The 24,239-nt window shown below is 46.2% G+C and overlaps 1 protein-coding gene across 4 annotated transcripts in view; it reads right to left on the bottom strand.

The window, feature by feature from the left end:
- SYN3 (synapsin III) overlaps window positions 1-24,239 on the bottom strand; it is a 484,255-nt gene that overhangs the window by 19,765 nt on the left and 440,251 nt on the right. For all 4 annotated transcript variants that reach the window (XM_021091548.1, XM_021091550.1, XM_021091552.1 and 1 more), the window contains 2 exons: window positions 7,270-7,412; window positions 2,257-2,331 (listed from right to left, as the gene is read on the bottom strand). In XM_021091548.1, coding sequence (XP_020947207.1) covers window positions 2,257-2,331; window positions 7,270-7,412 — 218 coding nt within the window. The remainder of the gene's footprint in view (window positions 1-2,256; window positions 2,332-7,269; window positions 7,413-24,239) is intronic.

Raw genomic sequence — 24,239 nt, 5'->3', positions numbered from 1 at the left:
CAGGCCTGCTCTGAGATCTATTTGTGTCTGAGCCATAATCCTGGAAGGAGGAAAGATCCTGGCTGAAGTGCTCCCAGAACCAGCTTTGGCATCCCATCTGCTAATGCCCTTTGAGGCACTGCAGGCACTGCCCATGAATTTGCAGAAATTCCAGGCTTGAGTAGACTATTCCCATGGGAGGCTCCTGCAGGGATGGCCCATGTGGCTTGGTACCGAGCAGAGCCAGGGAGATAGTGACCTGCTGGAGACATCTGTCCAGCTTATGAGGCACTGGGGAAGGCTGGGCTCACATTCTGGAAAGGCCATGGAGAAAAGGGCTGTGACTGTCCCATGAATGCCCACTGGGGGAGGCATGTGACTGCCCCAGACCAGGTGATTCAGTTGTGCCAGGTAATGAGCGCAGCTCCCCTGGTGAGACTAGTTAGCATAGGTGGGTACCCACCTTGAAGGTGGCAGCTGCCACCTGGGATTGACAGGAAGGGAAGGAAGCCAACATTTAGTGTCCCTCCCTGCCATGAGCCAGCGCTGGCTTAGGTACTGAACATTCCTCTCTCATTCCTCTGACTTGGGTATGTTACTTCCAATTTATAGTTGAAGAAGTTCAGAAAGGGTTGTTAACTTACCCTATGTAACACAGCTTGGAAGGGGCAGGACCATGCATTTTCATTCATGATACATTCTCAACTTAGAGCCCTGAACTGGAAGTTCCATGAGAACAGTGACCCTAAGTCTCTCAGTCGCTGTTGCTATAGTGGGGTGGTCCCACTTCAATCTCTAGGGCCAGAGACATGACATAGGCCTATCTTATCACAGCATTGCTGCTTTCTGGGCCATAGTGATTGGTTCAGGGATGGTCATGTGATCGAATCCAGGCCAATCAGTGAATAAGGCTCAATTCCAGCTTTTGATTGAAATGGTTGGGAAAGATGTTTTCTTTTTTCTTTCTTTCTTTTCTTTTTTTGTCTTTTTGCCTTTTCTAGGACTGCACCCGCGGCATATGGAGGTTCCCAGACTAGAGGTCTAATCGGAGCTGTAGCCGCTAGCCTATGCAACAGCCATAGCAACACCAGATCTGAGCCATGTCTGCAACCTACACCACAGCTCAGGGCAACGCCAGATCCTTAACCCACTGAAAAGGCCAGGGATCGAACCCGCAACCTCATGGTTCCTAGTCGGATTCGTTAACCACTGAGCCATGACGGGAACTCCTGGGAAAGATGTTTTTGCTAGACTTGACACTGTCAGGATGTAAGCCTGGAGCCACCATGGGTCAGCATGTGAGTGAGTTGGCTGAATGAAGCCAACACAGAAGAGAGCTGAACTAAAGTGGGTAGAATAAGTTCTGAAGTCCTACCTGGAGTTGTACCTCTGGAGTTTTCATTGCCATAAGTCAATATATCCCCCCCTTTGGCTCAAACCAATCTGATTTGTGTTCTGACACAGAACACTGCAACTAACGCAGAGTTCTTAAAGGGGACAAATGGCTCTTTTCTCTTGGCCTCTAGTGCTCGGCACCACAGAGCATGCCGTGGGCACTCAGTACATGTTCGCTGAACAGACCTTTCTGACTCCAAAGCCCATGCACTATCTATTGTCATTGAACGCTTGCAAGCAGAGGTCCCTGGGCACACAGGGAAGGATGTGTGTGTGCTGCCGGCTCCCAAAGCCAGCAACTGGCCCTTCTGTGGGTAAGGATCACTTATAGGAGTTGTTTAAAAGGAGAAAGACCTGAGGAACCTTCAGCCAGAGTGCGCCCCTGCCGCATTCATGATTCATGGAGAATCAACCTCTCCCTCCTCATGTTGGGATAGGAGTAAATCTGAGAGAGGAGTGAACACTCCAGTAGCTCTGGTTTCCTAACAGAGATGCTTCCATGCAGCCATCAGAGCAGAGAGGGACCCTTGAGGACTGCCTACCCTCTCTCTGAAGCAGCTGGGAAGGGACAGAAAGACCCCTGGACTTAGAGTCAAGAGATCAGTGTTCTATTCTCAGCTCTGTCATTGGTGGGCTCTGTCACCCCGGACAAGTCACTGTTCCTCTCTAGACTTTCTTCCTCATCTGTAAAATGGGGTTATTATAAAACTTGCCCTGCAGGCTATTATGGGCAGTAAAGGGGATCGTGCCTAGGAAAGTGCTCTTCGGGTGGTGAGACCCCAGTCAAAGCGTGAGACGGCATTCCTACAGGATCCTTGTTGTATCCCCATCCACCTCCCACGATGCTGGTGCCTCTTCCTAAACACCTCCTCTGCCTCTTACCTCTCGGTCATGGCCACCTGCTCCAGCATGGCAGAACCTGTGTTGGCTTTCCAGTTTCCAGAGATGGAGGTTCTCCTACAGCAGGACAAATAACACAGTGAAATCATTAGGGATGCTTTTCATTGATTTGCTTTCCCTTTTGCACTGGTTGTTAGGAGGCTCTGATTCAAAAACCTGGCTTACATGATGATGTGAATTCTTAGGTACACATCCTGTCTTAGATTTATATTTTTTTGTTTTTATTTACCTTTATGTTGATTATTTTACTTGTATCTTATGTATCTTTTTCTAAGCCACCTTTTGAAATCTAAAAGTTAAATTTAAAAAATGCCTACACCATCAGATTAAATCCTCCAAACTTGGGTCTTCTGTTTTTCAGAAGGATTAGGGCAGTATAGCCCCTGGTGACTCTGAAATTTTCTTTACGAGCCCTAAAATGTAGGACCCATGGACAGAAGGGATTACTCTTCCATGGTGAAGAGCAGGAGGGCCTGGCCTCTGCCTGTCTTATTATGTCTTGGTTCCCTTGCCTTTTCTGCACCAGCAACAACTGACCTCTCTCGGACCATGCCCATGGCTCTTTCCTGTGTTTAGGCCTCCACACATCTCCTTCCTTTTGCCCGACCCAGTCTTCATCTCCACCTCTGCCTCCCTCAGTCCTACTCATCCTTCACGTTCCATCTGAAATGTGACTTTTGACAGCACACCTTCTCCAATAAGAATAGAACCCCCTACAATACACCATATACTAATGTTTAATAATGCGCATCTCACTTGTTTTTTCTTTTTGTCTTTTTAGGGCTGCACCTGTGGATTATGGAAGTTCCCAGGCTAGGAGTTGAATTGGAACTGTAGCTGTTGGCCTATGCCACAGCCACAGCAACTCAGGATCTGAGCAGTGTCTGTGACCTACACCACAGCTCATGGCAATGCCAGATCCTTAACCCACTGAGTGAGGCCAGAGATCGAACCCTCATTTGTCGTCATGGATACTAGTCAGATTCGTTACTGCTGAGCCACAACGAGAACTCCTGCATCTCACTTGTAATGACTGCTTTAGTGTGCCATATTCCCTGAGGGCAGGGAGCATGTTTGACTCATCGCTTTTCACCTCTAGTGTCCAGTGGTCAGTTCCTGGTATGTGGTAGATGCTCAGTAACTACCCACTGGGTAATGGACTGTGTATGCTGAAGAGAAGTCCAGAAAAACTATCTCTAATGTGTATCTAGATTCAGCAAAGACTGAATGGATTTAAGCAAAGTGGCAGAGGTGAAGTAATTTGTTTTATGGCCTAGGGAAGGCATGCAGTTGAGGTTAAAAGGTAAACCAGGAGAGGAACTGCTACAAAAACATCTTTCTAGAAGGGAAAATAAAATGTATCTGAGGACAGCAGATGCTGAGAATAGATGGTGGCCATTAGGAGCCATAATGACTAGGGTTGCAGTGACGTTGATAAGCTTTACATCAGTTTACTTCAGTCCAATGTTATTCGATTTGGTGAAAAATCACCAGGCCCCTCTGTCCTGGGTACAGGACTGGTCTGAGTGTGCAGAGATGACCCCTTCCTTGGGTTCCTCACTACTTTAAAAGGTTGACTAACCTACCTAGGCATGGTAGGGTTTGCAGTGCACATGAGACATAAAGAATCCCAGGAAACAAAGGAGAAACTAGTCATTTAATGTGACCCCGGAAGGTAGTGACAGAGATGTACCTGGGAAGATGGGCAGGATTTGGTAGAGTGAGATCTGTATGGTGACAAAGGAAGGTAAGGATGCGATGGACCATTGAGTCAGATGGATGTGAGCTTGAATCTTGGTTCCAGCATTTTCTAGCTATATGACCATGGAAAACATCTCTGAATCTTTATTTTATCTTTAGTAAATAGAAATAATTATAGTATCATGCTTATAAGGCATTGTGTGGATAAAGGAAATATTCCCATAAATTTCTTAGTACAATGGGTGCTACTATTAATTTTTGGTATGTGTAGACAAGAAAGAAAGCATTCTCATGCCATAAGCAGCAGGAATACAAGGCAGATTGGTCTCCTTCCAAGAAGATAATGACAGTGAGAGCTGATATTTAGTAAGTGCTTTCTATGTCAGAGACATAGGTCTGAAAGCACTGGCTTATTTCAGCCTCACAAAGCCTAATAAGAGGGACTTTTTCTTTTTCTTTTTTTTTTCTTTTTTGGCCATGCCCACAGCAAGCATAAGTTTTTGGGGCAGGGATTGAACCCAAGCCACAGCAGTGACAATGAGCCTCAGCAGTGACAATGCCGAATCCTTAACTGTGAGGCCATCAGGGAACTCGTGGACATTATTATTATTACGATCATTCCCACTAAATAGTAGAAGCCACCTGACCATATCTGAGAAATGCTATGCTCATAACCATGACTCTCCATGGCAGAGCTCATCACAGGTTTAGGGAAAGGAGTAGGGTGGCCCAAATGCGATGCAGCTGCTGGAATATAGGGTGGAATGTAGACGGTGACAAAATAATCTACGTTTATGACACATGTATCATGCTAATGCCCTTGTTGAAAAGGGAAGGGATGAGTGTTGCTGATTTAAATAACTCTGAACATTCGTGGAGACAGTATAACTATGTACAAAAGGAACTGTATATAGGTCCTGTACTGCAGTTGGTTACATTCTTTCTCACGGGGTACAGCTTGATGGTTCTACAACTGTACACATACACTGAGACTGAATGAAGAGGTGAATGGATGGGAGATGGTGGGAGCCAGGCTTTTCCTGGTTGGGGTGGGAAGTTAGAGCCAAGCAACCTGGACAGGCTAAAATGAATCATGTGGCACTGGATGAAAGTCCGAGACATCCACAGGGATGCTGGTTAGCTTTAGCTATAGATGGATATATACAAACATAATTATAGACATGTGTGTGTGCACACATATGGGTTGAGAAACACATATTTCTTTCCTAGTTCTGTCTTCTGAGAGGACTTAGAAACAATGACACCCAGTAGCAACAAGCACAAAGGTCCGAGTGCAGGGCAGGAAGTGGGTCAGAAGGGACACTGAATGGTCAGGGGTGGAGAAGGCGTTCTACACTGAAGCCTGACATAAAACCCCTCGCTCGAACATGGGCCAACCCAGGGTTCAGGAAATGCCACAACTAATGACAAATTGGAACTCTTGGGGCAGAAAGGCTCGGCATAAAGAATGCGGCAATGAGGTAATCCTTAAGAAGAGAAACTGGGACAAGGTGTCGTCAATGTCAAGTGGAAACACTAACAATGAGGAGAGGAGGGAAATGATATCATGACGGATGGAAGAATGCATTGGACCATGCACTGGAATGTTCTCCAGCTCAGAGAGGTTGGGGGAACTGGGGTGGGGGGGGCGTGCTGATCTTATCACCCTGAGCGCATCTGAGAGCAGAGACAGGTCTGGCCTTACTCATGGATGGAAGGGAGTGACTGGCAAGACAGGCCAGAAGTATTCCTTGACTCCATCCCTTTTCTGGGCATATTTCCTTATAGGTCAACTGGCTGCATCTTCTCCAGTTTCCCAGGCAATGGCAGAGTGGAGTGGTTACAATAGAGACTGTGTACCCCATAAAGCTTAAAATTACCATCTGGCCTTTTACAGAAAAAGTTTGCCAATCCCCAGTCTAGGCAATCCGGGCAGTGCAAAAGCAACCCTAGATAATACAGAAATGGATATGGCTGTGATCAATAAACCTTATTTAACAGAAACAGGTGGAAGCTGGACTTGGCCTGTGGGCTGTGGTTTGCTGTCCCTGACCTAGAGCACAGCTGCATCACCAGAAGCACCTAGACTTTCCACTTGACCAGAGCCAGCAGTTGCAGTCTTCAAAGGTGGAGCCAGACAATCAGTGCTCCACACATGCTGTCGTCTCTCTGGGGTCTTATCACTTCAAGTGGAACTGACAGCATTCCAAAGTGAGACAGAGAGGCCTTGGGGCAGATAAGATCTCTCTAAAGGCTAAGGTCTCTACCTAGTCATGAGCTCTACCCTCTCATCCTTGGAACCACAGCTCCAATATGCGTCATCTTTTGCCTGAACCACCCCTGGGAAGAATGTGTGTTCAATTTTCTGGCATTTGTTCCTTTTCTTTTAGTCACGGAACCTCTATTTCCACTGGATAATGACCCTGCCCACACTGCAGGCCACCTTGGTGGGGCTCTCCAGGCTGGCTGTCTACCATCCTCTAACCAATAAGCACGTGACCACAGTCAGACTAATCAGCACTATTTTCATGGAATCACGATCTTGAGTTAAGCCCTGAAAATGATTAGGGCAGATTCACTTCCTAAAGGGATGCCAATGGAGACTGTCTATTACTTCTGACTACCCAGATGCCTGGGGCTACCCTGGATCCTAATATTTCTAAAATTGATAATTTGAGCTTTTTTATAGTTAGTTAATTTTTTAAGTTTCTTATAAATTCCCTCCAAAAAACCAACCAACCAAACAAAAAAAACCCCCACCAAATTAGTCAGCTGTGGTTTCTACTGCGTGCAGCCAAAGAAATCTGATGTTATCTCCTACCTGATCTTATTAGTCCCAGAGAAACCCTTTTGCAACCCAGATATTAGCCCCAGAGCCATCTTTTTATAAATACATGTCAGATCATGCTCTGCTCAGAAGAGAAGAGAGGAAAATTCAAAACCCTCAGCAAGGCGTTCAGGGCCCTCCTTGATTTGTCCCTAAGTCTCTCTTCCACATATGTCTCGTAGGACATACATCCTGTATACACTTGCAAACATGCCAAGAGTCTGTCTGCCCTCATTTGGGTGGACAGATTTCTACTGTGGGATAGGCCATGATGGAAAAGCAGCCTTCAGCTACACTGACCAGAGAAGAAGGGCAGTAAAGGAGACAAAGAGAATAATGATGTTTCTATGGGGTCTCTGCCCTGGGGCAGGGGTGACAGGGCTGGACAGGCATCTCTAATCTCTGCTCCGCCCACACTCTGCTCCTGCCCTTCCTCCCAGCTCCCCAGCCCTTGCCCAGGGACTCACATGTAAGCCTTGTAGTTGGATCCAATTTTCTGGATGCGGATGTCATACTTGGAGTCGATGAAGGCCTCGGTGGTGGCATAGGTTTTGGCCATAGCCACCATGCTGGTGATGTCCAGGTAGTCATGCTGGTTTTCTACTTTGATCTGTGTGGGAGGATGAGGGCGTGAGCACCACCCACCCAGTGTTTGAGGACCCATCCAGTGCCGAGACCCAGGGCTGCATGTATAGTGACCTTGAGAAGGTCATCTGCCTGGCTGGGGAGGCAGTCATAAGATACAAGTCACTCCACTACTTCCTGTGGAAGAGAAAGGCAACATTCCACTTGGGGAGTTAAGGGAATCTTTATAGAAGGGTGAGCTCTGAACAGGGTTTGGAAGAGTGAGCGTGATTCTCATGTGGGCTTCAGAGCAGGTGCATTCTCTGAAAAGGATGGAGAATGGACAAAGCAGAGGCAGGAGGAACTGGTGGAGGGGAGTGGTTCACACTGATTGGGGGAGCAGGAGGGTGAGGGGGGTCTTCAGGGAAAACGCCATGGAAGGCCTCTACACTGTGGTAGGGGATAGAACACTAGCCCGAAGGCTCTGGAAAGCCACTTGAAGGAGAGGCATTTAAACAAGAATGTAGCCTAATTTGTGTTTTAGAAAAAAATCATTTAAGCAGTTGTGTAGAGAGCTGGCTGGAGGGGTGTGATATGGGATAAGGAGAGGTCAGTTTGAAAGGAGAGAGTGTGCATGTGTATATGTGCAAGTGCAGGGTGTGTACGAGGGTTGTAAAAGACGTGTTTGTGTGTGTGTGTGTGGTGTGTGTGTGTGTGGTGTATATGTGTGGCATGTTGTTTGCATATGTGATGTGTGTGGTGGGTAGTGTTTCTGTGTGTGCAGGCAGCATGTGTGCTGTGCATGTGCATGTGTGTGTGTGTGAGTGTGCATCCTGGACATGACTAGCTCTGCTAGGCCAAAGCCCTTGGGGAGAAACTCACTCATACTGTTTACTGGGCTGAGGCCAGGAACATGGGGCGGTGCCCCAGGGTCAGAGAGCGGTCTCAGGAGAGCTTCCAAGGCCAGGAGCAGGGGACAAGGCCAAGGCTCCATGACAGTAATCTCAAGACATAACAGAGGCTGACTCCCAGTGCCTGTGGATAGCTGGGTGGGTGCCCCCTCCTCTGTCATCCTCACTAGGACAGCAGAGGGGTTCTGAAGCTAGGCCAGCAGGGGGAAGAGGCCAGACCCCCTGGGGGCTGGGTGGGTGCTGAGCAGCCTTGTTGGAGGTGGTCCTGTCCTTACAGCCTCTCTGAGCCCTTTCTTGCTTGCCCTTCAGCTCTGCAGTGCCCTGGCCACTCCCTGCCTCCATGATGATGCCCGGCCAGATCTGCCCCAACTTCATAACAAGCATGTTCCTTTGGGACTAGATTGTGAGATAGGCAGGGCGGGCATTATTATGACAATTTAATGGATGCAGAAACAGAGATTTCTCTCCTTGTCCAAGGCCATGTAGCAGCTAAGCACAGAGCTGGAAATGAAACTATAACACACAGCTGCTCTTTGCACCATCTCAGGGTATCTGCAGGTGTGTGCCTGCTGTTCCACCCAACAGATCATAAACAATGATGGGGAGAGAGGCTTAGCAAAACTCCTCCCTCTTGGCTCTCTGTGCTTTCCAGCCTCCATGGCAGGGTGCCTTACACTGGAGGCTGAACCCACCCTTTGTTCTAGGTCCTCTAAGGCTCTGACTGCCTTAGTTTTATCCGGGCATCTGGTTTCTCAACTAAAGATTACTTTGTCCCAGTCTCCTTTACAAGCAGATGTGGCCAAGTCTACAAGTCTGGCCAATGAAAACGTGAATAGACATGATACGAGCGACCTCTGGGTGGTGACTTTAAGACAAAGGGAATCTTCCCTTTCCTCCTTCCTTCTTCTACTTGGCTGGGATGTGTCCATGATGGTGGGAGCTGGAGCAGCCTTTTTGAACCACGTGATGGAAGCTGCATGTTGAGGATGGCTGACTAATAAAGTAGAAGGAACCTGAATTTCCAACACCATGAGTCAAGATCAATCCCTTGACTATGTATGCTCAGACTCTTACATGAGAGAAAAGTAAATCTTAATCTTGTTTAAGTCACTGTTATTTTAGTCTTTGTTAAAGAAGCTGAACTATATTTCTGCCCTGTATTTTTAGTCTCTTGCTCTTCATTGATTCTTTATACGTTGGATCAACATGATCATGGATCCACTAATCTCAAATTATTCCTGCTTTTTAATACCTCAGTTACCACTGCTCTCTTTGTCTCTATGACTCATTTCCCACTCACCCTTAAGCCCACACTCTCTGGATTTCATTCCCTACCACTCTACTGAAAGTGATCTGGCAAAGGTCACCTCTGACCTCCTCATTGGCAAGTCCAGTAGAGTTCCCTTCAGTCTTCATCCTGCTTTGGCACTCTATGGCATATGAAGTTGCTTAACTTTTTTTTTAAATTTTTTTTAAATTAAAAAAATTTTATTAATGATTTTATTTTTTTCCATTATAGTTGGTTTACACTGTTCTGTCACTTTCTACTGTACAGCAAAGTGACTCAGTCACATAAACACACACACATATATATTTTTTTCTCACATTATCCTCCATTCTGTTCCATCACAAGTGACTAGATATAGTTTTCCCTGTGCTATACAGCAGGATTCCATTGCTTATCCACTCTAAATGCAATAGTTTGGATCAATTAACCACAGATTCCCAGTTCATCCCACTCCCTCCTCCTCCCCCTCCCCTTTGGCAACCACAAGTCTGTTCTCCAAGTCCATGAGTTTCTTTTCCGTGGAAAGGTTCATTTGTGCCATATATTAGATTCCAGATATAAGTGATATCATATGGTGTTTGTATTTCTCTTTCTGAATTACTTCACTTAGTATGAGAGTCTCTAGTTCCATCCAGGTTGCTCCAAATGACATTATTTTCTTCTTTTTATGGCTGACTAGTATTCCATTGTGTATACGTACCACATCTTCTTAATCCATTCATCTGTCAATGGACATTTAGGTTGTTTCCATGTCTTGGCTATTGTGAGTAGTGCTGCAATGAACATATGGGTGGATGTATCTTTTTCAAGAAAAGTTTTGTCCAGATATATGCCCAAGAGTGGGATTGCTGGGTCCTATGGTAGTTCTATATTTAGTTTTCTGAGGTGTCTCCATACTGTTTTCCATAGTGGTTGTACCAATTTACATTCCCACCAGCAGTGTGGGAGGGTACCTTTTTCTTCATACCCTCTCCAGCATTTGCTATTTGTTGACTTGTTAGTGATGGCCATTCTGAGAGGTGTGAAGTGGTACCTCACTGTAGTTTTGATTTAGGGCATTTCTCTAATGATTAGTGATGTTGAGTATTTTTTTTTTATGTGCCTGTTGGCCGTCTGTATGTCTTCTTTGGAGAAATGTCTATTCATGTCTTTTGCCCATTTTTCAATTGGATTGTTGGTTTATTTATTTATTTATTTTATTTTTTGTCTGTTTGCCATTTCTTGGGCCGCTCCTGTGGCATATGGAGGTTCCCAGGCTAGGGGTCGAATCGGAGCTGTAGCCACTGGCCTACGCCAGAGCCACAGCAACGAGGGATCCGTCTGCAACCTACATCACAGCTCACGGCAACACCAGATCGTTAACCCACTGAGCAAGGCCAGGGATCGAACCTGCAACCTCATGGTTCCTCTTCGGATTCGTTAACCACTGCGCCACGACGGGAACTCTGGATTGTTGTTTTTTTTTTTTTTTTTTTTTTTTTTTTTTTTGCTGTTGAGTTGTATAAGTTAGAAAAAAATTTTTTTTCTACTGTAGTTGATTTACATTGTTCTGTCAATGCTTAACTTTTTGAAACTTGTCTTCACATCACTGTTCTCTCCCTTTTTCCCCTGGCAACTTCTTTGTAGTCTATGTTGCCTTTTTTCCAACAGCTGCCCCTTGGGTGGTCATAGTATTTCATTCCCAGCCAACATCTGGGAGCCGGTAGAGAGCATCAGAGTTATCAAAATGAAAGAATGGAGGTGAGAGCTTGCAGAGACAGCATGTCTAATTCAGTTTAGTCACTGGGTGGATCTGGAAAGGACCAGAACTACTTCTGCTCCTTGGTTTCCTAGACAGCACAGCATACCTGCAGACTGTCTCAGAGATTTCTGGTTGTCTACAGCATCTATTCTCTTCTTCAAGAGCTGTGAATTGCCTTGATCTGGGGGTGCATGACCATAGAGAAGAAATATTACACTTCCCCTTCTCCTGGGCACCCATGTGTGGTCATGTGATCACATTTCGGCCAATGGGATGTGAGCAGAAGTGGGGTCTGAACTTCTAGGTCTGCCTTAACAGGGAACTGTTGGGGGGATGTTTTTCACTTCCTCCCTGTCCTTGTCCTGCTGGCCGGAGTGAGCAATACTGTAGACCTTGTATCTGAAGGGACTCCGGGAAGGGATGACAACAGGACGGAAGGAGACTGTTATGTGAGAGAAAGTCCTAGCTTGTTTAAGCACCTTACGCCTTATTACAGCAGCTGAACTTTATCCCTAAGTAAATATTTGTTGTATGCATCATGCATGCTTTCATTTATTCACAGGACAGACAAAATAAATCAAAGAGAGAAAGTGTACACAGAGGAATTTAATAAATTAACTAATTAGTGGTCATCCCAACTTCTATTTGTGAGCCCCCCTCTCCTATATTAGTGGGGTGGGGTGCTCCTCCTGCCCCCTCCAGGACTGAGCACAACCTAGGTTTCTCTTACAGTGGCTAGTAACTTTATTCTCCAATTGTGTGATGTCTGAGCCCCGTAAAACCAGCTCTGGCTCCAGCGCTGGCTCCACCCGTGTCTGTCTCCCCATTAGATTGTGAGCTTCCTCAGGACAGACACCATGTCCCATGGAAGCTGTAGCACTGGCTCCCGCCATGTTGCAGATACTCCAAACATGTTTGCTGGATTGATTTTAAGAAGGATAAAGATAAGCTTGTAACTTAGGAGGGGGCAGGGGGATGCAGGGACAAATAAGGAGGCTTGGAAAAAAGCAAAGAAAATGTGTTTCAGGGAAACATGTTTTATAAGGTGCATTTTTCTGTAAATGCTCAGGCTGGATTCCACACCCTCAGTGGTTTACAGCTTCCCAGTGTAGCTTTAGTTGCACAATTGGTTAGGGTGAGCATGGTACTTATAAGAGGCATACAGCTTCCATTGTGAACCTTGAGATCTGGTGAAGTCAGGGACCCTGGAGAAGGGAGCAGGTGGCTTGGTGAGTAGATGCTGGAGGGGACTCTGGGCTAGTGCTCAGGCCATAGAGGGAGGTGCAGCCTTGGGGATGGTGGAATGGCTGCCAGCCTAGGGAGGGAGGCTTGGCACTCTGCTTTATTTACTAGCTGGAAACCCCTCCAAGTGTTCACAGAGACAAACCGAAAGCAGGAAGCCCTAAATGAGCTGTGATTCAAGATTATCCATTTGCAGCTCTGGGGAACCTGTGCCAGCCTTGGACTCCCTGATTCGAAGACTCACATCCTTGCCTCTCCCCACCCCCTTCCCTGTCTCTTCTCTCCTTTCCTCCTTCCTCGCCTCCCTCAGTCTCCTCCTCCTCACCCCATCCCTCTACATCCACTGGGTGCTCCCATCCTTTCCCTCTTATTTTAACTTCTGTCTCCTCTTTGTCGCTTTGTTTTCCTTTGTCGCCTCTTACTTCTCCCATCTTTCCCCATCTCTCCCTTTCACCTGCTTCCCTCCCTCCACTTTCCCTGACCTCTTCTCAGTGCGTCTCCTTCCTCCTGCTTTCTTCCCGTGTCATCTTCATCCCTGCCTTCCTGTTCCTCCTTCTCCTTTCCCTCACCATATCCTAGGTAAGTTTCTCACATTTTCCTCCTCTCCTGCTTTTGAACTTTCACCTCCCTCTTAGGAGTGTGTCTGCATACACCTGTGCTTGTCTGCAGGGTGAGTGAGGAGGGAGAGTGAAAACAGGAGAGAAACTGCGCAGAAGAGTCAAGACACAATTCCATATCTCCTCATTGGGGTTCACCTCAGAGGCCTCCTACTCCAAATCCCAGCCTGGGATGGGAAAATCATCTTCTACAGCCTCGGTATTTGCTTGAACACCTCCAAAACCAGGGAGCTCACTCCTGGGCAAGCCAGCTCATTTCCATCTTAGGGAGCTTGTTCTACTGTATACTGGACTAAGAGGGAATGAATGGTCCCAGTTAGTGAGCATGCAGAGTAAGTTCTGGCCCTCTGCCTTGTGTCTACTTTTCATTCACCGGAAGAGAGTCACCCAGCTGTGCCTAAGTCACTCTCTCGAGCTGGTTTCAGACCCTTATCTACCTTAAAATACTCCCCTTGTCACTGTCATAACCTATGTGGTTTCACTGGCTAAGATGGGATAAGATGGTCACCAGGCTCTATCTGGAATATATCTGCCCTAGTCCTGCCTCAGCGCCTTTGCACTTTCTGTTTCTTGCTTGCCTGGCTCACAGCCTCATTTCACTCAGGTCTCCCTTCTAGCCTCACCTTCTCAGAGCTGCCTTCCCTGACTACCATGTGAGGTTACTCCTCCACCGAGCACTCCTACCTCACCCTGCTTACTTTTCCTCCAGAGCACCACATATCTACTTATGTGTTTGCTGTCTTTCTTCCCTGCTATTCCACTAGAGCCTAAGCTCTGCATGAGTACTGCTGTATTTCAAGCACCTATAACAACAGGGAACAATAGACTCTCAGTAAATTTGCTAAATATTTGAACAAATATATCTAAGTATTTACAGATATGTATTGAGTGCCCATTTTTTTTTTCTTTTCAGAGAATTGCTGATTATTTTTCCAGATACTATATTGGGAGCTGGGGATGCAATAGGGAACAAGATTTATGATTTTTATCTGAATGGAGTTTTGTGCCTATTAATTATTTTGCTCCCATTAATGCAGCTAGATAACATATTAGCTTTTCTAAGAGACATATGGAGCTTGTTCTAAGCTAATATCTCTAGATCACTTTTTAAACACAAGATACTGATAATCCATATCTCTCCACGCTTGGACATGAGTAGGCTTAAAATTTTTTTTCTTTCTTTTTATGGCAGCACCTGTGGCATATGGAAGTTCCCAGGTTAGGGGTCAAATCAGAGCTGCAGCTGTAGGCCTCTGCCACAGCCACAGCAATACCAGAGCTATGGTGCAGCTTTTGGTAATGCCAGATCCTTAGTCCATTGAGTGAGGCCAGGGATCGACCCCACATCTTCATGGATACTATGCTGGATTCTTAACCTGCTGAATTCTGACATTAGTGGTTTTAATCTCAAAAATCTTTTCCAGTCTTGATTGGAATTCAATATTGATTCTGTCATCTGACCTGTTAACTCTCCCTCTCAGCTGTCATTCAAGATTTTGCCAGCTCTTTGACCTTATCTAAGCTGGATTTTAGATCCAGCTCTTCGACGTTATCTAAGTCACTTCTCTGAGCTTTAGTTTCCTTACCTGTTAAATATAACAACTACATTGCAGGATTATTATGATTTTTAAATGGAATTATAGTGAATGTCAAAGGACCTCTCTAGCATAGTGCCTGGTACCTAGAAGGTGCTCAACCAAAGTTATCTTTTAATTGGATCGTTGCTGAGATTCTTTGCTGACCCTGAACACTTTCTTTTTTACAGTTATTTATGAAATAATTCATCCAGTGCCAAATCTATCTCCTGCATAATCACCCAAATTGATGAGGAAAAGTTCTTTTTAGAGGAATTTCAGCTAATAAATGCAGAAGGAGTAAGGGAATTAGAGTATTATTTTCTGAAACAATAATCTTAATGCAACAACAGATCTAGGCAACAGTGATCAATACCAAGACACTGGGAAAGACTGATGGAGAACTTCCTAATGTGTAGATCAAGCAAACAACACCTGAACCCACAGATCAGTCTTAAATCCTAAAATAGAGACAGTCAGACATGATTATGTCTACAGATATGCAAGAGAAACACGCACTATGACCTAAGAAGTATTCTTGCCAAACTCCAGAACCTGAATCAGATCAAGTCTCTATATCCAACCACCAGGTTAAAGAAAAGGCAGGCATTAGAGGGAACAACAGGGAGCCAAATTCAGAAGGCAGGAAATTCTGTAGGAAAACGACCTTTGTTTTTTCTTCCAAAAAATAAATGATGAGAAAAGTAAAACAGAAGGAAGGGACTCTTATAGATCAAAAGAGACTTCTGTCATATTAATCATGTGAAATATGAAGACTTTATTTGGATACAATGAAAACAAATCAATTAACAGAGGACTATTGAATACTGACTATGTATTAGATATTAGAGAATTTTTATTAAGCTTTTAGGTGGTATTTGGCTACGTTAAAAAAGAAGTCCTACGTATAAGAAATTAACACTGAAATATGTGGGATTTACTTTATAATAAGCTGGTGATCCACAGAGACAGAAAGCGGATGAATGGTTGCCAGGAGCCGAGGGAAAGAAGGAATAGAGAGTGACTGATAATGGCTATATGGTAAAAGTCCTGGAATTGTATAGTGGTGATGGTTCCTCTTTGTGAATTTACTAAAAGTCCACTGAATTGTACTTTAGAAGGGCAAATTAATCATGTGAGTCAATTCCTTAAAATAAATCTCTTTCTTTCTATATATACACTTCCTATTGCTTCTGTTTTTTTTGGACAACTCCGATGAAGGTACTGTTTCAGCTAGAGCTGAAGCAAGAACAAAGATGCCCCCTCCCAACATGAGCTGTGACAGAGACCACTATGGCCAAGAACCGACAGAGTGACCTCTGCTGATATAACAAAGTTGGGTTGCTGGAGATTAGAAATCTGAGATGGTGATTTCTTAGGAAAAAGTTATGCCAGCCTACCACTCCTCTGTAGAAGCTACGTCTGGTAGGAGTTTCAGCAGGACATCCAGCACAATTGATGTGTGGCTGGTGCTTACTCCTTCCCAGGCCATCTGCAGGTGAGCATCCTATCTAAGGATGTGAGTGCTTCCCACGGACCGCAGGTGGACTCTGTGGAGAGAGCAGTGGCTGAAGGAGAGACGCCACATCTCCAACGGCTCCACCCTGGTCCAAGGCACCATCATCACCACCCTGGTTGGACTGCTGCCATCATATCATTTTAACATTCCTCCTGCCTAAGCCAAACCTCAGACTGATTTCCTCAGAGTCTCTGGGTGTGGGCCAAGGCATCAGCATTTTAGGGAGCTCCTCAGGTACATGTGTGCTGTCCAGGTTGAAAAGCCTATATGATCTGGTTCCTGGTCTTCTCTCTTTTGCTTTCAGCCAAACTTGGCCCTGCCACACTGCCTTGTACTTGCTATTCTCTCTGCTTGGAATACTTTTCCTAAATACCTTCCTATGGCTGGTTTCTTCAGGTGTCAGCCCAGATGGCCCCTTAGAAGCTTTTCCAACTACCTGGTATTCCTTGCCCACTTTGGGAAGTCTCTACTGAATTATTATTTTTTTCTTACCATCTTTGGCTGCTAATGTTTATATCTTATCTACTAATGTGTTTATGTCTCTCTCTCCACATTCAAATGTAAGCCAAGTAAGACCAGGGCCCCTTGAGCTTTGCTAGGGAGCCAATATAACAGAGTGTTGAAGAATGTAAGCTCAAATCCCAGCTCTATCACTCATTAGCTGTGTGACCTCAAGGAAGTTACTTAGCCTCTCTGTGTCTCACTTTCCTTATCACCAAAATGGTGGGTAATTTGTCAATATAAAGCAACTACTCCACGTCAAATGTGGATGACTTGGATGGTTGTTGAACATTAAATGAGATAGACGTAAATGGTTTAGAAGAACCCGTGGTTCATTACGGGCATTCACTGAATGTTAACTGTTATCATATGCTTTCATACCCTTGACACTCTGCACAGTGCCCGGCTCACTATAGACTCAAAAAATATTTGCTGAAAGAATGAATGAAGGGGACAGTTGTGGGAAGAGCTGGGTGAAGAGAATCCAGGCAGAGGGAAAGGAAGGGCAATGGCCCTGAGGCTGATACTGCCTATTGAAAAGAGACTCACAAACATTAACAGAAAACTGCTATGACATCTTCTTATGGAAGCTGAGGGCTAATAGGATTCAGGCTTGAGGAAGGGGAATGGCACTTCTCCTTAGAGGGGTCATGGGGAATGGTGCCAAGACCCTTCCTAGAAAATGGTTTGACAGACTTGTGGTTGCCAAGGGGCAGGGGTGGAAGTGGTAAGGCTGGGGAGTAGTAGATGCAAACTATTATATTTAGAATGGATAAGAAATGAGGTCCTATAGTATAGCAAAGGGAACTATATCCAGGCTCTTTATAGACCATGATGGAAGATAACATAAGAAAGGGAATGTATGTATGTTTGTGACTTTGCAGTACAGCAGAAATTGGCCCAATGTTGTAAATCAAATATACTTTAATATTTAAAAATGAAAAAAAAAAGAATATTTATCCTGAAAAAAAAAAAAGAAAAAAGAAAAAGAAAATGGTTTGGAATCAACCCTGATACAGAAGCACCTGGGCAGCTAAAGTCCACTGCCCGATTCAATGGCCTAGAAAACATTTCAGGCAAGGGTGACCAGCGGCTCATCCCAACCAAACACAGCTCCGTCAGGTTTCTGTGGAAGGCCCGGTTTGGACCTTGCTCTATCTGGTATGATGGCTGAGGCAAACTTGTCTTTTTCAAAGATAACTACGTGAGGCAATTTACCGAACCAGATTATTTACGAATCAGCTAAAAGCTAGGAGGAGGTCTACCAAAAATAATAACTGTACTTTCAGAACACTTGCTCTGTGGTCTCTCTCTCTGGTAATAATTAGTTGGTTGAGCCGGCTGGATTTTCAGGCCACTCCTAGTTCGAGATAATAAAACCATAACCCTGGCACACAAATGGATATTTATTTTTCTGTTTTTATAACAGGAAGGCAGACATCCAGCTCATTCCAAAGTGGTACACACTGGTTAAGAAACTAGTTAGAGGGAGTGAAGGAGACAATCTAATCTCTTTTTTCCCCTCCCAGTAAAATTTTCCCAGTCTTGGAGCTCCTGGATTCTGAAGGCGGGACTATATGTAGGTTCTGTGCTTATATCATTACCATCAGGCCATGTTCACAGAGTTTAGCTCAGAATTAATTCCTGAGCTTGGCATCAAAAGCTTAAAAGAGGTAAATGGGAGCTGCAGATAACCTAATGCAGGAGTTCCCAAGCTTTCTTAATTGACGGTGCCCGTCTCAGGAGCGATTTCACAGCATTCTAAGGCCAAAACAAGTACCAAGTGGTACTTGTTAAGGAGTTAGCACTAAATAGCTTAATAAATATTTATGTCCTAATAACTTAGTAACTGAAATACACAATTAACATATTTTTATTTCATTCTTAAATAACTACAATTACTTACAAGTGGGATGTGTACAAATTCCCAAACCTAAGAATCATAGTGGAAACTTCGGCCGCGTTTCCTGTTTCACGCTGATTTTCATATAGTAATTGCCTTTTAGCACAACCATCATCAAAATCCCACTTTTGCAAATATGTGACGTCACTGAAAGGAACATGCTGTGATCTAATGTTGAAACTGTGAACCACCTCGGCTAGTAATTTGCATGGTGTCTAACCGATGCCGAGAACTACCGAGTTTCCCTTAGAAAAATTAAAATATACTCTGCTGCCCTAGGGCATTGGGTGCAGGGTCTGGGAATCGTGGGCTTAATGTTATTACTTTTGACATCCTCCCCCAGCAGTGAATAATACAAGCCTCTGGTGCAACATCCCTGGCGAAGAGCCAGTCCGCTCCTCATGTGAAACGTGGGTCTGAGAAACCCATGGGGGTGGGATATTCAAGAAGCCTGTTTGTACTTTAAACCAGTCCCTACTTTAGGGAAATTATAGGCACATTGTGCTTTTTAAAATGATATAAATTCTATTTGAGATTGATTCATCAGGACCATGCTCTTAGCTCAAATGTGGGTTATCAGTGAGAGTAAGAAGATGATTTGGACTAGTCCTTAAACATATCTGAAATAAATTAAAATGTTGTCTAAATGCTGTATTGAACAGAGAGTCAAGGCATAATTCCAGCCACTGAGGAGTTCATAGTCCATGGGAGAGAGAGACACATGGACGGATGATTGCAATAGAGGCCAGTGCAGGAGGTCAGGCTTGCAGCATAGGGACCCTGATGCACCCTGGGGTTGGTTCCCGGGAAGGTTCCCCAGGTTAGGTGATGAATTCCAGTCTAATTTTCTTTGTTGTGATGATGAAGAGGAGGTGAATTTAAATCCCAAAGTCTTTTTTAAAATCAAAAAGTAACAGTTTGCCGTGGATGTTGGCATGGGGCTTTCTACATATATTTTCACATGTATTCTTTCAAGATATCTATTTCTTTCTTTTTCTTTTTGCTTTCAATGGCAGCACCCACATCATATGCAGGTTCCCAGGCTAGTGGTCAAATAGGAGCTGTAGCCACAGCCACAGAGACATGGGGCTGAGCCACATACGTGACCTACACCACAGCTCACGGCAATGCTAGATCCCTGACCAGGGGATTGAACCTGAGTCCTCATGGATACTAGTTGGGTTTGTTGTCACTAAGCCATGATAGGAACTCCCAAGATATCTATTTCTTATTGTGCACTAACTATGTGCCAGGAACTGTACTACACTGCTTACATATATTTAATCTTCACAAACAACCTTAAGAGCTTCCAGCCGTGATGTAACCACATGAGCCCTGTCTCTGTAAACAGCTATAAAACTGTAAAAAATTAACAAGGCAACTGTTCTGAGGGAGGGGGGAGAGGCAGTGCAAGCCTGATCCCTGAGACAAGGGACCTCAGGAGGTGGGTCCTACGTCTGCCCGGCCCCTTTTGCAGCCTCCTCTCGGGGGCTCTGCACAGCCTGAGACATGCACTGGCCTCCTGGCACTTCCTCCACTACCCCAGCTCCTCCTGCCTTTGGGCTTTTGCACACACTGTTCTCTCTGGAAGGTTCTTCCCTCTTGTTCCTGCACAGCTGGCTTATTCCCATTCCTCACACCTTTGCTTACATGTCACCACCTCAGAAGTTTCTCCGACAGCTCTACTCTATTTTTCTCTGTGTTAACAACCTGACTTTCTGCTTAGTGCTGAGGAAAGTTTATAATTGTGTATTTGCTTATTGATACCCCATGTGCCTCTCCCACTAGCCCATGATTTCTATAGCCAGTGCCAGCATGGTACCTGGCATGCAGTAGGTGCTCAATACAGAGCTATTGACTGAAGGAAGGAAGGATGTTTTAGATTGGCCCCTCCCCTTCCTCCAGGAGGTGGGGGAAATGGGGAGTTAAGTGGAAGTGGGAAGACTGGGAATTTTTCAAAATTACTGAAACCCAGAGACCACATAGGGCAGATCCGAGACAGCTTCATGCAGGATGTGGGACTTGAAGACAATGTATGTCCACTCAGTTGATCCTCCCAGTGACCTTGAGAGGGAGATGTTATCCTCCCCATCTCACAGATGAGGCTCAGAGAAGCAAAGGACTTGTCCAAGGTCCTCCAGCAAGTAAGTGGAGGGATGGAGAGGCAAATCTGGCCTGGTGAGTTCAGAACCCCACCATCTGTTCATGACACTGCTCCGCTTTGAAAGCAGAGGAATGAGGCAATTTTTTTCTTTTCCTCTCTTTTTTTTTGCTTTCCTTCCCCCTCCCTCGCCCCCCCACCCCATCCTCGTCTGGCTTTTTGCAAGCTCTACTGACAGATGGACTTGAATTGGCAAAGGGTAGTTCCTGAGAGTATGATGGGGCAGGTGTCCAGTCTCTTTCTGGAAGGACCTGGGGAGGGCGCACTCTGCCAGCCAAACTCCACAGCTGAAGTGTCCCCCAGCTGGAACTGTGGCCCCAGTGACTCAACCCAAGGGCCCCTTGGCCAAGGCAGCCTGTGGCAGGGGACCCCAGCTGAGGCTCAGGGCTGACTCACAAGGCTGGTTGCCACCACTTGAATCACCCACTCCACCTCTGACTGGAGAGACAAGACTGGGGGCTGGGGTGGGGCACTGGGCTGGGACCATGTGACTCATCTAGTGAATAAATAATAACGATGATGGTAATAACAATAACGATGGACCATGGCATCGTCTCCCGACGAGTACTTTTTATGTGCCAGGGGATAGTCTAACAGCTATATATTAATTCGCAAAGCCTTCATAGCAAGCCTGTGTGGTAAGTACTACTATTTCCTCATTTCGCACAAGAAAGGACTGTGGCTCAGCAAGGTTACGTAGTTGGCCGCAGGACCCAGAGCTGGCACATGGAAGTGCTGAGATTCCAATCAAGGTCTGTCTGAGTCCAAAGCCCAGCCATTTATTCGATAAACACCAAGCACCTACTATAAGCCAGGCACAGTCATAGGCACCAGGGATATACCGCTGGAGCTGCGTGAGAAGTTGGTAAACAAATATATGACTTATTAGGTAGAGATGAGTGTTATGAGGGAAATAAACCAGGCCCGGGGGGTTGGCTTACTGGGGGTTAGGGTGGGGATGTGCTTTTACATAGAGTTTGTTGGAGTCCTTGCTAATAAGATGGCATTGAGCTGAGACCCAGAGAAAGTGAGGGGGAGAGTAACAGGCTTAACCCAGGCAGAGAAGGACAAATGCCAAGGCCTGAGGCTGACCCTGAACTGCTGGGTGTGTCTGATGAGTAGTAAGAAGGCTGGTGTGGATGCAGTGGGATGGACCAAGGTCAGAGCTGCAGGTCAGGGTGGTGAGGCAGGGGCACAAGTCGTGTGGGGTCTAAGAGCACAGGGAGGACTTGGCTTTTACTTTGAATGGTGTGGGGAGCCAGGGAGGGTTTGGGGCAGGGGAATAACATGATCTGGCTTATAGTTTAAAAGGACCCCTTTGCATGAAAAGACTAAAGTGAGGGCTACACAGCAGGGAAGGAAGCCAGATGGAAGGCTACTTTAACAACACAGGTGAGAGATATGAGTGGCTCGAACCAGGGCAGCAGATTCTAAAAATGCCTTGAAGGTAGAGCTGAAAGGATTTGCTGCCAGGTAGGATGTGGGATGTGAGAGAAATGCAGGAGTAAAACGTGACTTGAGGGCTTTGGAGTGGAGCAATGGGAAGGATGGACCCCTCCCCTGCTTTGCCCCTGTTCCAAACCTGGGGAAAGTGCAGGTCTGGGGGGAAACCAAGTGCTCAGTTGGGTCCCTTCTCAGAGGTCCTGGTGGACATCTGGCTGTACAAGAACCAGAGTTCAGAAGGGAGGGCTCACCCGGGGATTTAAATTCAGGAGCCAGGGATGTATAGAAGAAAGCCACTGAACAGAGTGAAACAGCCTAAGGAGGAAGAGGAGACAGAGGAGGGGTCAGAGGATTGAGTGAGAGGCTGGGGAGATTAGAGGGAAGCAGCAGAGAGGACGAAGGCACAGCCAGGGAGGCAGGTGGAGAACCAGAGCTTTCTCTGAGACACTGTCCTGTTTGGAAAGCCAAATGGGGCTTAGGCTCCCCAGAACTCTGAGCTTTTTCTGTCCAGGAGAATGTGTCAGGTGGTCATTCAGGGGCCACATGACAGCTCTTCCGCCCTATTCTTGTCCTTAAGGTGAGTCCAGCTCCTTCCCTCCTGCTCTCTCCCCTCCTCCCTTCCTGTCTTCTCTCCTGGCTTCACCAAACACAGACTCACTCCTTCTCTATGCTCCACTTGTGCCTCCCCCATGCCAGGTCCCACGTTAGGCACAGGGGTGAATGCAGGTGAGGAAATGAGCAGACCCAAATCAACTAACTGAAATTAGACAGGGAGAGAGTTAGAGCCAAAGTGTTCTGGAAGCTCAGAGGCCAGGGCAGAAGTTCTTATGCTGTACAGTTTAGAAAGTGCCTCATGTCTCTTTCTTGGGGCTGCTGAGGGGAAGCTGGGGGTGTTCAGAGCAGGGCATCATGGGAAGGGCTGCCGGGCCACCCCAGACTCTGCCGTGGGTTTACAGCAGAGACAGGGCTCTAAGGTGGTTGCTGCCTTCTGCACCAGGTGGCTGTGGTGTGTCCTTAAGCACAGAGGAACCCATTCCCCCAGCTGCCTGGGGTGGGGGTTGCTGAGGCCTCACAGCTGAGCTCCTCTCCAGGGAGCTGGCCTTAGCTAAGGGGGAAGGCCTGCCTCAGCTTACACCACATTCCCAGGGCAGCCCACATCCAATGACAGGAGCAGGAATTCAATGGCCCAGCCCCCTGCCATGATTTGGGACAGCACCGAAGGGCCATCGTGGCCCTGGAACTCCCTATGTAGTCAGCTGAAGTCCCTGTTGTAACTGCACTGCAGTCCAGCTTCTCCCTTCGCCTAACCCTGCTCCCCTCACTTCCCAAGGCAGTGATCCCAAGGGCAGATCTCAACACGCATGTTGTAGCAGGTCCCCATCTCAGAGTCTACTCAACCTCTGGTCCCTCTTCCTCCATTCTAATAGAACCCCAGTTTTGCTTAGGTATCTCCCCACCTCTACCCAACCACGGGTTTCAGGGGATGTGAGGCTACTTCCTACACAAGAGGGGATCCTCATTATCTCAAGCCAGTCAGAACACAGCACTGTTCTCTCAGTGGCCCAGGGTTGGACGTGTGAATAACTGGCCCAATCAGTCCCAGGGAACACCCAGCTCCATGACAAACGTGAACAGGGAGGCATGGGGCATTTAACCAGAATGCCACCAGCAGCCAGTGTAGGACAGAGGAAGCTGCCCAGGCATGAGGCTGAGCTTGAGGACAGCCAGCGGAGACTGGATGAGCCTAGGACCTCAGTGACTTCACTGAGACACCTGGGCTTCAGTGTTTAAAACCAGTCTGAGGTGGAATTTTCTGCTACTTGCAGCCAAAATAATTCCTATACAGGGATGATGTATTCACTGGCTGTGGGCCGTCTAAACCTATTTGCTGGCCCGTGGGTGGGTCTACAGGAAGGTGTTCCTGCCGAGGTTCTTGTCTGAGGCAGAAGTTTTCCCTCTGAAGGGACTTGGGG

Source organism: Sus scrofa, chromosome 5 (genome assembly GCF_000003025.6).
Source record: "Sus scrofa isolate TJ Tabasco breed Duroc chromosome 5, Sscrofa11.1, whole genome shotgun sequence".
In the NCBI taxonomy this organism is placed as follows: Eukaryota; Metazoa; Chordata; class Mammalia; order Artiodactyla; family Suidae; genus Sus; species Sus scrofa.
This window is presented reverse-complemented; position numbering and strand designations above follow the sequence as displayed.